The sequence below is a fragment of the Oryctolagus cuniculus genome, chromosome 7 (genome assembly GCF_051225735.1).
Source record: "Oryctolagus cuniculus isolate XC-2025 breed Fujian yellow rabbit chromosome 7, ASM5122573v1, whole genome shotgun sequence".
In the NCBI taxonomy this organism is placed as follows: domain Eukaryota; kingdom Metazoa; phylum Chordata; class Mammalia; order Lagomorpha; family Leporidae; genus Oryctolagus; species Oryctolagus cuniculus.
The window spans coordinates 10,855,918-10,869,831 of NC_142873.1; the positions used below are offsets into that span (position 1 = coordinate 10,855,918).

Genomic DNA, 13,914 nt, shown 5'->3' on the forward strand with positions numbered 1-13,914 from the left:
ATACAAACACTGTGTACTTTATACAAGGGATCTGAGTATCCTCAGATTGGGGGACCCACAGGAGTCCTGGAAGCAATCTCCCACGGGTATCTGGGGGATGACCTCATGTATGTCCCCTGTCAAAAAGGGAGCAAACAAAAAAGGGCAGGTCTCCCACTGGACCTGCACAGGCACAAAGCCAGGCATCAACAATGAGGCGGATGCATGAAACTGAGGGAGGACTCTGAGGACAAAAGCATTTCCAACTATTTTAAGAAACCTCAGCAACACTAAGAAGGATCCAAATAGTGCAAGGATTCCCACAGCCATGTCCAGGGTGGCCAAGTATTTTCACTGAGCCTAAAACGATAGCCGTTACCTAATTTTCAGTGGACCACAGAGGCTGCCCAACAATAATTCTGGGCCTCTCAGTCTGAGTTGGTCCTTTGAACTAGGAATTTCTATTGTCAAAACACGAGTCTTGTCACCCCTGCAACAGAGCTGGGCGTGGCTGTGAGAAAGGAATGCTCTAAGTTCGCATTCTCCCTCACTGTCCCTGCTCCCTCTCTCCTCTGCAGCTTCAGAGTCCACGACCCTTCAGATGATCAAACAGGCAACTCCCTCAGCTTACCTTGGACTCACATATCAGAACCTTCTGGGGCCCTGATGGCTGCCAAATATCCCACACGCAGAGGATGTATCTTCCGTCCAGTGGATGGACGAACTCCTTTTCAGGTAAGTCATGAACGGAGACGACCGTCTGCCTCTGAACTTGAGAGGCATGCAAGCCGGATACTTTTCGATCTGGGGACAAGAAGAATATTTTTGCATTTCAGTGATTTGCCAGAACCCATGTTAAATTAACACACTTCAGAATATCCAAGTGAATTTCAGTTTAATAAAGAAACATACATGGTCTCTCAAATTTGGGATCTGATAAATGGCCGTAGCCTGTACCTAAACATTATGTCGAAGCTGATCTTATGGTTTCACTAAAGAGAACTCCTTCAAACGTGGTACAGTGCAGTCCAGGACAGGCCACTTGCCTCTACCTACTAGCTATTCACACCAAGACCAATGGCACCAACGGTTCTGGTTTCACACCTGCCCTTGAGCACATTTATACCGTAACCTACTGAAGAGAGAGCAATTGCCGGGCTTCCCTGAATCCTGTCACCTCCTCACACAGACCAGGACCTGCAAAGCCTGATGCCACCTCACGAGCACGTTGTTCAAGGCAAGGAGGCTAACAGCTTAAGAAATCTAAATTCAGTCTTGCAAATGTAACTCGTTTCAACCATGTAAGCAACTATATCTTATGCAATTATATCTTATGTTTGATATTATGCGCTTCATTTATTTAGCATTTTCTGTTCTGTATCCAACATCAACGTAAAACTTGAAGCGTATCTATGGTAAGTGCTGGGCATCTTACACGATATCTAAACTAATGCAACTCTGACCCAAACTCTCATGCTGCTCCAACTGTTTCCTCTATGCTATTTCAATAAATAAAAAAGGAGAATAACTGGAAAGAAAAAGAAATAAGGATTTAAGCAAATATGGGAGGTGAGCATTTGGCCTAGCAGTTAAGATACCACTTGGGATGGCCACATCCCATGTGAGGGTCCCTGGGTTTGGGTCCTGGCTCCACTCCTGATTCTCGCTTCCTGCTGAAATACTCCCTGGGAAGCAACAGGGGATGACTCGATTCCTGGATTCCTGCACTCACAAGGGAAACCCAGGTTGAGTCCCTGGCTCTCAGCTTCAGCTGCCCCAACCCTGGCTGCTACAGGCATTTGGGGAGTGAACCACTAGAAGGGAGATTGCTCTCTCTCTCTGTCTCTCTATTTATCTCTGTGTGTCTCTGCCTCTCAAATAATAAATAAAATTTTTTTTAAAAACTTTAAAAAATAATATAATAATACAAAAAACTGTTAAACATCCTCATTTATTTAAATTACTGTGTGCCCCTCTTCTAATCATTTTATGAAAGCTGTTAACCATAAATTTAACATAAACATTTAAGAACAATAAATTTAACCACTTTCACATTCTGTAGAAACTGAGTCTTTCTTTTGTATATGAAAAATCCCATCACATGAAAGTAGAATGTAAAAGTACAGGTCGCTACTCAGCATACGTGTTAGCAGTTAAATGCAACGCCGCATTCAAGGACGGTCTCTTACTCTGAAGGAACGGCAGCTGAGTATTCAGCTGAGAGGAGCTGTCACTGAAGTGCAGCGTGTGGTCTTGAGCCCTGAGATTCCAGCTGGGCTCAGCTGCCAAACGATCCTCTTCCAGTAGAACGGAAATCACCTTTGAAAAACCAATCAGGAGTCTAGTTAAAAAACAGAGACGTGTGTTTGTGTGTACACATATATACACATATAAAATGTACTATAATTTTAAGAATATCTTCTCATTTTATCCATCTCCACAAATAAGTATTTGGCCCCACCACATAATAAATAAAAAGGAAACTCCAAGGTCATTTCACACAATAGCAGAAACCAATGGGAAAAGTCAAATAAACTCCACAGGAGGGCCATTACTTGACCTCGCATACCATTTTATTCACTGAATAATGAAAATCACAGGGTAAGGACAAAGGCTGAGTACTCAACACACGCATGTGTGCGAGGCAGCCTGAAGAGACGCGGTGCACACGACCTCTCTCCCTGGGCTTTGGTAACGGCCCAGCCTGTGCGATAAATCAATGGTTCACTCTAGGAGGAGCATCTTCAGGATCTGACAGGGGACGGGCAGAGACTGAGCATGCAGCAGGCACACGGTGTCTGGTGATACCTGACAGGACGAGTGTCAGGAAGCCAGGGAACATCGGGTGAGCAACGTCAGGCTGGGAGCGAGGAAGTGAGGGAGTGGGAAGTCAAAGTGGCTGTGAGAAGTCAGAAGGGGCCGGCACTGGGACACAGCAAGGTTAAGCTGCCACCTTCAACACCAGCACCCCACTTAGTTGTTAGTTCGAGTCCTGCTACTCCACTTCAGATCCACCTGCCTGCTAATGGCCTGGGAAAGCAGAAGAAGATGGCCCAAGTGCTTGCACCCATGTGGGAGGTCAGGATGAAGATCCCGGCTTCAGCCTGGTCCAGTGCTGGCCATTGCACCCATCTGGGGAGTGAACCAGTGAATGGAAGATCTCTGTTTCTAACTCTGCCTTTCATATATATATATATTATATATAAATTTATATATATATATTTTATATATATATTTGAAGATTTATTTATTTTTATTTGAGAGACAGAGTTACAGAAAGAGAGGTAGAGACAGAGAGAGGTCTTTCCACCTGCTGGTTCACTCCCCAAATGACAAAAGCTGTGCCAATCCGAAGCCAGGAGCCAGGAGCTTCTTCCGGGTCTCCCTTGTGAGTGCAGGGGCCCAAGGATTTGGGCCATCTCCTGCTATCCCAGGCCATAGCAGAGAGCTGGATTGGAAGAGGAGCAGCCAAGACTAGAACCGGCGCCCATAGGGGATGCCAGCGCTTTAGGCCAGGGTTTTAACCCACTGCATGACAGCGCCGGCCCCATCTAACTCAGTCAAATCAATCAATCAATCTTAAAAAAATTTAAAAAGGTCGGGTGTAAGGCAATGTTCAGTAAGAAATGACAACATGGGAATGAAGATGACTAGGGATATTTCATGAGAATGACGAGACAGGCATAAAGGAGGGAATGCTTAGTGAGAGCTGACAGGGCCGTGTTTTAGGAAGATGGGTTAGAAGGCAGAGGGGTGCTGACAGATCAGGGATGGCCCCAGACCTCTTCTGTCCTCACTTCAATTCCCATCCATCCCATCTCCACTCTTCACCTCACCCTGCACTCGAATGCCCTCCCTTCCTAGTTCCCATGTACTTAGACTAAATGGAATCTGATAAAAATAACAATTTGTGAGGGAGCACAATCATATCACAAAAACCACAGATCCCTACACCACCACCTGTTCAGATCAGTCTGAAAATGCTGAATCCAGGTCAACCTGTCAAGGTTTAACAACTATATATTTATTGCTGATCTTTCCTTAAATCCTTAACCTATAAAATACATTTATGACACAAATCTATTCTTGTAAGTTTTTTAAAAGATTTATTAAATTATTTACTTGAAAAGCAGAGTTATAGAGAGAGAAACAGAGACACACAGGGAGATCTTCCATCCACTGGTTCACTCCCGAAATGGTCACAATGGCCAGGGCTGGGCCAACATGAAGCCAGGAGCCAGGAGCTTCATCCAAGTCTCCCACGCGGGTGCAGGGGCCCAAGGACTTGGGCCATCTTCTGCTGCTTTCCCAGGTGCATAAGCAGGGAGCTGGACTGGAAGTGGAGCAGTTGGGACTTGAACCAGCACCAGTAAGGAATGCTGGCACTGCAGATGGCAGCTTAACCCACTGTTTCACAGCGCCAGTCCCACAACATCTAATGAAATCTTTTTTTTTTTTTTTTATCTTTTATTTAATGAATATAAATTTCCAAAGTACGACTCATGGGTTACAATGGCTTTCCCCCCCATACCGTCCCTCCCACCCACCACCCTCCCCTTTCCCACTCCCTCTCCCCTTCCATTCACATCAAGATTCATTTTCGATTATCTTAGTATACAGAAGATCAGCTTAGTATACCTTAAGTAAGGATTTCAACAGTTTGTTCCCACACAGAAACATAAAGTGAAAAATAATAGATGATTTTTTTTTAAATGATGATGAAATCAGATCAGACCTATTGTCATGTTTAATCCCAGTGAGAGTCAAGTTGGGAATTGATAATTTCTTTTTTTTTTTTTTTTACAGAAGATCAGTTTAGTGTACATTAAGCAAAGATTTCAATCGTTTGCACCCCCATAGAAACACAAAGTGAAATATACTGTTTGAGTACTCGTTATAGCATTAAGCCTCAGTGTACAGCACATTAAGGACAGAGATCCTACATGAGGAGTAAGTGCACAGTGACTCCCGCTGTTGACCTTACAAATTGACACTCCTGTTTATGGCATCAGTAATCTCCCTATGCACCAGTCATGAGTTTCCAAGGCTATGGAAGCCCCTTGAGTTCTCCGACTCTTATCTTGTTTAGACAAGGTCATAGTCAAAGTGGAGGTTCTCTCCTCCCTTCAGAGAAAGGCACCTCCCTCTTTGAAGACCTGTTCCTTCCACTGGGATCTCACTCACAGAGATCTTTTGCCAGAGTGTCTTGGCTTTCCATGCCTGAAATACTCTCATGGGCTTTTCAGCCAGATCCGAGTGCCTTTAGGGCTGATTCTGAGGCCAGAGTGCTATTTAGGACATCCGCCATTCTATGAGTCTGCTGAGTATCTCACTTCCCATGTTGGATCACTCTCCCCTTTATTTATTCTATCGGTTAGTGTTAGCAGATACTAGACTTGTTTATGTGCTCCCTTTGACTCTTAGTCCTTTCATTATGATCAATTGTGAACTGAAATTGATCACTTGGAATAGTGAGATGGCATTGGCACATGCCACCTTGATGGGATTGAATTGGAATCCCCTGGTATGTTTCCAACTCTACCAATTGGGGCAAGTCGGCCCGAGCATGCCCCAAATTATACATCTCTTCCCTCTCTTATTCCCACTTTTATGTTTAACAGGGATCACATTTCAGTTAATTTTCAACACTTAAGAATAACTGTGTGATAATTACAGAATTAAACCAGTCATATTAAGTAGAACAGACAAAAAAAAATACTATGAGGGATAATGTATTAAGTTGTCCATTAGCAGTCAGGGCTATGCTGATCAAGTCACCATTTCTCATAGTGTCCATTTCACTTCAGGAGGTTTCCTTTTTGGTGTTCAGTCAGTTGTCACCGATCAGGGAGAACATATGGTATTTGTCCCTTTGGGACTGGCTTACTTCACTCAGCATGATGTGTTCCAGATTCCTCCATTTTGTTGCAAATGACTGGATTTCGTTGTTTCTTACTGCGGTATAGTATTCTAAAGAATACATATCCCATAATTTCTTTATCCAGTCTACCATTGATGGGCATTTAGGTTGGTTCCAGGTCTTGGCTATTGTGAATTGTGCTGCAATAAACATTAGGGTGCAGACCGCTTTTTTCTTTATCAATTTAAACTCCTTTGGGTAAATTCCAAGGAGTGGGATGGCTGGGTCGAACGGTAGGGTTATATTCAGGTTTCTGAGGAATCTCCAGACTGATTTCCATAGTGGCTTGACCAGTTTGCATTCCCACCAACAGTGGGTTAGTGTCCCTTTTTCCCCACATCCTCGCCAGCATCTGTTGTTGGTAGATTTCTGTATGTGAGCCATTCTAACCGGGGTGAGGTGAAACCTCATTGTGGTTTTGATTTGCATTTCCCTGATTGCTAGTGACCTTGAACATTTTTTCATGTGCCTGTTGGCCATTTGGATTTCCTCTTTTGAAAAATGTCTATTGAAGTCCTTGGCCCATCTCTTAAGTGGGTTGTTGGTTTTGTTTTTGTGGAGTTTCTTGATCTCTTTGTAGATTCTGGTTATTAACCCTTTATCTGTTGCATAGTTTGCAAATATTTTTTCCCATTCTGTTGGTTGTCTCTTCACTCTCCTGACTGTTTCTTTTGCAGTACAGAAACTTCTCAATTTGATGCAATCCCAATAGTTGATTTTGGCTTTGACTGTCTGTGCCTCCCGGGTCTTTTCCAGAAATTCTTTGCCTGTGCCAATATCTTGAAGGGTTTCTCCAATGTTCTCTAATAACTTAATGGTGTCAGGACGTAGATTTAGGTCTTTAATCCATGTGGAGTGGATTTTTGTGTAAGGTGTAAGGTAGGGGTCTTGCTTCATGCTTCTGCACGTGGAAATCCAGTTTTCCCAGCACCATTTATTGAATAGACTGTCCTTGCTCCAGGAATTAGTTTTAGATCCTTGATCAAATATAAGTTGGCTGTAGATGTTTGGATTGATTTCTGGTGTTTCAATTCTGTTCCATTGGTCTATCCATCTGTTTCTGTACCAGTACCATGCTGTTTTGATTACAACTGCCCTGTAGTATGTCCTGAAATCTGGTATTGTGATGCCTCCGGCTTTGTTTTTGTTGTACAAGATTGCTTTAGCTATTCGAGGTCTCTTGTGCCTCCATATGAATTTCAGCATCATTTTTTCTAGATCTGCGAAGAATGTCTTTGGTATCTTGATTGGGATTGCATTGAATCTATAAATTGCTTTTGGGAGAATGGACATTTTGATGATGTTGATTCTTCCAATCCATGAGCATGGAAGATTTTTCCATTTTTTGGTATCCTCTTCTATTTCTTTCTCTAAGGTTTTGTAATTTTCATCGTAGAGATCTTTAACGTCCTTGGTTAAGTTTATTCCAAGGTATTTGATTGTTTTTGTAGCTATTGTGAATGGGATTGATCTTAGCAGCTCTTTCTCAGTCATGGCATTGCTTGTGTATACAAAGGCTGTTGATTTTTGTGCATTGATTTTATATCCTGCCACTTTGCCAAACTCCTCTATGAGTTCCAATAGTCTCTTAGTAGAGTTCTTTGGATCCTCTAAGTACAGAATCATATCGTCTGCAAAGAGGGATAGTTTGACTTCTTCCTTCTTGATTTGTATTCCTTTGATTTCTTTTTCTTGTCTGATGGCTCTGGCTAAAACTTCCAGAACTATGTTAAATAGCAGTGGTGAGAGTGGGCATCCCTGCCTGGTGCCAGATTTCAGTGGAAATGCTTCCAACTTTTCCCCATTCAATAGGATGCTGGCTGTGGGTTTTTTATAAATTGCTTTGATTATATTGAGGAATGTTCCTTCTATACCCAATTTGCTTAGAGTTTTCATCATGAAAGGGTGTTGAATTTTATCAAATGCTTTCTCTGCATCAATTGAGATAATCATATGGTTTTTCTTCTGCAGTCTGTTAATGTGGTGAATCACATTGATTGATTTGCGAATGTTGAACCATCCCTGCATACCAGGGATGAATCCCACTTGGTCTGGGTGGATGATTTTCCTGATGTGTTGTTGTATTCTATTGGCCAGAATTTTATTGAGGATTTTTGCGTCTATGTTCATCAGGGATATTGGTCTGTAATTTTCTTTCAGTGCTGCATCTTTCTCTGGCTTAGGGATTAAGGTGATGCTGGCTTCATAGAAAGAATTTGGGAGGATTCCCTCTTTTTCGATTGTTCTGAATAGTTTGAGAAGAAATGGGATTAGTTCTTCTTTAAATGTCTGGTAGAATTCAGCAGTGAATCCATCTGGTCCTGGGCTTTTCTTTGTTGGGAGGGCCTTTATTACTGTTTCAATTTCTGTTTCAGTTATGGGTCTATTTAGGTTTTCGATGTCTTCATGGTTCAATTTTGGTAGATTGCATGTGTCCAGGAATCTATCCATTTCTGATAGGTTTTCCTGTTTGCTGGCATACAGGTCCTTGTAGTAATTTCTGATGATTCTTTTTATTTCTGTGGTGTCTGTTGTTACGTTTCCTTTATCATCTCTGATTTTATTGATTTGGGTCTTTTCTCTTCTTTTTTTAGTTAGTTGGGCCAATGGGGTGTCAATTTTGTTTATTTTTTCAAAAAACCAGCTTCTCGCTTGGCTGATTTTTTGTAGTGTTTTTTTGGATTCAATCCTGTTAATTTCTTCTCTGGTTTTAATTATTTCTCTTCTCCTACTAGATTTGGGTTTGGTTTGCTGCAGTTTTTCTAGGTCCTTGAGGTGCGCTGAAAGCTCATTTATTTGGTACCTTTCCAATTTCTTGATATAGGCACCTATTGCTATAAATTTGCCTCTCAATACTGCTTTTGCTGTATCCCATAAGTTTTGATATGTTGTGTTGTTGTCTTCATTTACTTCCAGAAAGTTTTTGATTTCTCTTTTGATTTCTTGAATGACCCAGTGTTCATTCAGGAGCATGCTGTTCAGTCTCCATGTGTTTGCATACTTTCTGGGGTTTCCTGAGTTGCTAATTTCCAGCTTCATCCCGCTGTGGTCTGAGAAGCTGCATGGTATGATTCTAATTCTTTTAAATTTGCTGAGACTTGCTTTATGGCCTAGTATGTGATCAATCCTAGAGAAGGTTCCATGCGCTGCTGAGAAGAATGTGAAGTCTGTAGATGTAGGGTTGAAAGTTCTGTAGATATCTGTTAGATCCATTTGGGCAATAGTGTCAATTAAATCTGCTGTTTCCTTGTTGATCTTCTGTCCAGATGATCTGTCTATTTCTGAGAGTGGAGTATTGAAGTCCCCCAGTACTATTGTATTGGAATCTAAATCTCCCTTTAAGTCCCTTAACATATCTTTTAAATAGACCGGTGCCCTGTAATTAGGTGCATATACATTTATAATAGTTACATCTTCCTGTTGAATTGAACCCTTAATCATTATATAGTGTCCCTCTTTGTCTCTCTTAACAGTTTTTGTATTAAAGTTTATTTTGTCTGATATTAATATGGCTACACCTGCTTTTTTTTGGTTTCTGTTGGCATGGAATATCTTTTTCCAACCTTTCACTTTCAGTCTGCATGCCTCTTTGTTAGAGAGATGTGTTTCTTGTAGGCAACAAATAGTTGGGTTGTGTTCTGTGAGCCAGTCAGTCAAACGGTGTCTTTTAACTGAAGAATTCAGACCATTAATGTTCAATGTGACAATTGATACGTAGTGACTTTGCCCTGCCATTTTCCCGGAAATATTTTCTAGTATATGCTTTGAGCTTCCCATGCTCTTTTACTGGTAGGTGTTCTTCCTTTCCCTTCTTTCATATTGATGGCCGTGTTTCTGTGTTTCTGAGTGTAGCACATCTTTAAGTATCTTTTGCAGGGCCGGACGAGTGGCCACAAAGTCTTTCAATTTCTGTTTGCTATGAAAGGTCTTTATTTCACCTTCATTCACAAATGAGAGCTTGGCAGGATATAATATTCTGGGCTGGCAATTTTTCTCTCTTAGCACCTGTGCTATGTCTCGCCATTCCCTCCTAGCTTGTAGGGTTTCTGATGAGAAGTCAGCTGTGAGTCTGATTGGAGATCCTCTGAGAGTAATCTGACGTTTCTCTCTTGCACATTTTAGGATCTTTTCTTTATGTTTCACTGTGGTAAGTTTAATTACCACGTGTCGTGGTGAGGATCTCTTTTGGTCATGTTTATTGGGGGTTCTATGAGCTTCCTGTACTAGGATATCTCTGTCCTTCTCCAAACCTGGAAAGTTCTCTGCTAGTATCTCACTAAAAAGGCCTTCCAATCCTTTCTCTCTCTCCATGCCTTCAGGAACTCCTAGAACTCGAATGTTGGTTTTTTTAATAGTATCCTGTAGATTCCCAACAATATTTTTTAGGTTTCTAATTTCCTCTTCTTTTCTTTGGTTTGACTGTATGTTTTCCTGTGCTCTATCTTCTAAGTCCGATATTCTCTCTTCTGCTTCACCCATTCTGTTTTTAAGGCTTTCTAATGTGTTTGTCATTTGATCTATTGAGCTCTTCATTTCATTTTGATTTCTCTTGACTATTACACTTTCCTGTTCTACTAGTTTCTGAGTTTCATTTTGACTCTTCCTTAAAATTTCATTTTCACGAGAAAGATTTTCAATCTTGTCCATTAAGGATTTCTGTAGTTCAAGGATTTGCTTTTGAAAACTTCTAAATGTTCTTATCATAAATTTTTTGAACTCCGTATCTTGCATTTCTTCTATCTCATCATCTTCATACTCTTGGCTTGGGGTGTTTTGCTTATTTGGAGGCATCATAGTGTCATCGTTGATCTTGCTCCCTCTATTTCTGTGTTTGTTACTCGGCATAGTTAATTCTTCTTGCGTCACTGTGCGCTTTTTTTTCTTTCTTTTTTTTTTTTTTTTTTATACTGTGTCCGTGTTAAGTGGACTGCCTGCTGTTGGAGGAGCCTTGGAGGCTTGAGCCTGGGAGCTCTGCCTGGTTCTTCCTGGTTAAGGGTGTGCAAAGGTGACACCCTCAGGTTATGCGTGGTAAATCTCTCTCTTTTTATTTATTTATTTATTTTATTTATTCAGGGGGTAAGTAACACAGCAGGGCAGGGCTGTGCAGAATTGATGGTATTTAGCTTCCAGTCTTTGGCTCCTCTGGACTCCCACTGGGTTGCCTAGGCTACTGAATTGTAGTGACTCAGTTCCTTAACTCTCCCCCATTGATATGTAAATCCAAAGAGGAGGCCTGCTCTTTGTCTCTTGGGAATTCTTCAAGCCGGCCTTGTAACCTTTGCAAGGTTAGGGGGAAGAGAAACCCTGAAGCTTTTTTTTTTTCCTTCTTTCCGGTAGTGAGTTTGCTGCACTTTCCGGTCCCCCTCTAGATTCTGACCCCCGTTTCCCCACCAATGTCTGGGGTTATTGAGCTCACCTCCCCTTCCAGCGCCGATGTGTGGACTCGGGGCCCTGAGCGTCCCAAGTCTCCCCGCTGTTTTCTGTGTGGCGTGCACTCTCCTTGGCGCACTGTCGCGCAGACCCTGGGGCTTCTGCGGCTGGGTCCCGCGACTTGGCTTCTGCGGTGGGCGACCTTGTTCTCCCAGTAGGTCCTCCGATTCACGCCTGCTCCATTCAGAAGGGTTTCCCCTGCAATTTTTTGTTTGGTTCTATTTTCTGCGGCTACCGTAACTCCCCTTTTATTAAACTAAATTTTCCCGGACTATCGGTGCGCGCCCTCACTATTCCGCCATCTTGGCTCCGCCCCCATCTAATGAAATCTTAATACTGACGTCATATTTGCTGACATTTAGAAATTATAACTAATAATTCTCTTGGTGTTGTTTTTCTTTTAGAAATTCACACTGAACTATTAATGGAGAAAAAGCTATGATGACTGGTATTTGTTTCAGCATAATTAAAGATGAGTGGGTGATGGGGTGGTGGGGGCCAGTGTCAGAGGAGATGAACTGGCCATGAGGCAGGAAATACTGAAGCACATGAGAATTCACGATACTGCTTCCTTACCTTTGTATGGATTTTGAAAAGTTTCCATACTCGGTTTAAGAAGTCATGAGTTGGAGCTTGCATTGTGGTGTGGTCAAGCTCTCGCCTGCAGTGCTGGCATGCCATGCGAAGGCTGTTTGGGCCCCGGCTGCTCCACTTCTTATCCAGCTCCCTGCTATTCAGTCTGTGAAAGCAGCAGATGGCTCAAGCGCCTGGGCCCCTGCAGCCCAGAGTTCCAGGCTCTTGGTTTTGGCTTGGCCCAGCCCCATCCCTTAGGGTCATTTGAGAAGAGAACAAGTAGATGGAGAAACTCGCTCTATCTCCCTCTCTCTGTAACTCTGCCATTCAAATAAATAAATAAATAAATCTTTAAAAAATTAAAATCTAGGGGCTGGCATTGTGGCACAGTTGCTAAAACCATTGCCTGCAATATGGACTTCCCATATGAAAATGCGTTCAAGTCCAGGCTGCTCCATTTCCAATCCAGCTCCCTACTTATGGCCTGGGAAAAGCAGTGGGAGATGGCCCAAGTGCTTGGGCCCCTGCTGCCCATGTGGGAGACCTGGATGAAGCTCCTGGCTCCTGGCTCTGGCCTGGCTCAGCCCAGGCTGCTGTGGTCACTTGGAGAGTGAACCAGCAGATGAAGAACTCTCTCTTTCTCTGTGTTTCTCTCTCTGTAACCCTGACTTTCAAATAAATAAAAAAAAATCTTTAAAAACAAATCTAAAAAGAAATCGTGAGTTTATTATACAAATACACAATATTTATGTTTGTCTTATCAACTAGTATGTCTAGGTCTTAGTCTATAGTTATTTTAAAATATAAGAAACTAATGTTAAAGTATAGAATGCACTAGATGGCTGGCGCCGTGGCTCACTAGGCTAATCCTCCACCTAGCGGCGCCAGCACACCGGGTTCTAGTCCCGGTCGGGGCGCCGGATTCTGTCCCGGTTGCCCCTCTTCCGGGCCAGCTCTCTGCTATGGCCAGGGAGTGCAGTGGAGGATGGCCCAAGTACTTGGGCCCTGCACCCCATGGGAGACCAGGAGAAGCACCTGGCTCCTGGCTTCGGATCAGTGCGGTGCGCCGGCCGCGGTGCGCCGGCCATGGCGGCCATTGGAGGGTGAACCAACGGCAAAAGGAAGACCTTTCTCTCTGTCTCTCTCTCTCACTGTCCACTCTGCCTGTCAAAAAAAAAGAATGTACTAGAATCCAAATACATACTTAGTATTTTAGTGATAAACATTTCTGAGTATCATTTTGCGTACAAGAGCTTAATGAAAATATCACTGACATTTGTAGGGAAAAAGAAACTGAAAATGAGTAGCTGCTCCTTATCTAAGCTATAAAAGGCTCCAAGATTTCAGCAGCCCCTATGCTTTTTTTTTTTTTTTAAGATTTTATTTATTTGAAAGTCAGAGAGAGAGAAAGGGAAGGAGAGACAGAGAAAAAGAGAGAAGAGACAGAGATCTTCCATCTGCTGGTTCACTCCCCTGATCATCTGCATCTCCCACGTGGGGGCAGGGCACTTGGGCCATCCTCCGCTGCTTTCCTAGGCCATCAGCAGGAGGCTGTCTCAGAAGTAGAGCAAATAAGACTTGAACCAGTGCCCATTTGGGATGCCAGCGTTGTGGGCAGCAACTTAACCCGTTATGCCACAGCACAGGCCCCGTTCTTACGTTTCTATGTATAATAAAACTTTAACCACTTACACACAGACTAGAACACACAATGTAGAATATACCTGACAAGCTGCACGGAGAAAACTAGATAACCTTGGAGTATCAATCTTTGGTACAACTGCAGCATCAGAAATATCTCTTTTTTCACTACCTAAAGGGGAAAAAAAAAAAAGGTTATATAACATCTACTAAATTGACTCTAAAATAATCATGCAAACACATCTTAAGAGTTCAAAGAGGTGTTACAGATGAACATTCAAAGTCCTAGATGGAAAAGTCAGAAAACTTTGCATCATATTCTCTCACCTACAACTGATTTTTCCCCTCAAAAAACATGCAGCTCGGTTCAC

At 42.5% G+C, this 13,914-nt stretch overlaps 1 protein-coding gene across 13 annotated transcripts in view; it reads right to left on the bottom strand.

Annotated features, from left to right (window-relative positions):
• The window catches only part of DYNC2I1 (dynein 2 intermediate chain 1), an 83,171-nt gene that overhangs the window by 24,730 nt on the left and 44,527 nt on the right, over positions 1-13,914 (bottom strand). For 4 of the 13 annotated variants that reach the window (XR_016236929.1, XM_002715015.6, XM_089336849.1 and 1 more), the window contains 3 exons: positions 13,627-13,715; positions 2,169-2,298; positions 611-783 (listed from right to left, as the gene is read on the bottom strand). Coding sequence is in view for 7 of the 13 variants with exons in the window: in XM_002715015.6 (XP_002715061.3) it covers positions 611-783; positions 2,169-2,298; positions 13,627-13,715 (392 nt within the window). In the remaining 6 variants the exon portion in view is untranslated. Of the gene's footprint in view, positions 1-610; positions 784-2,168; positions 2,321-11,315; positions 11,528-11,905; positions 12,069-13,626; positions 13,716-13,914 lie in introns of all 13 variants that reach the window. The other 9 variants (XR_016236934.1, XM_089336854.1, XM_089336855.1 and 6 more) reach the window with 4 other exon arrangements.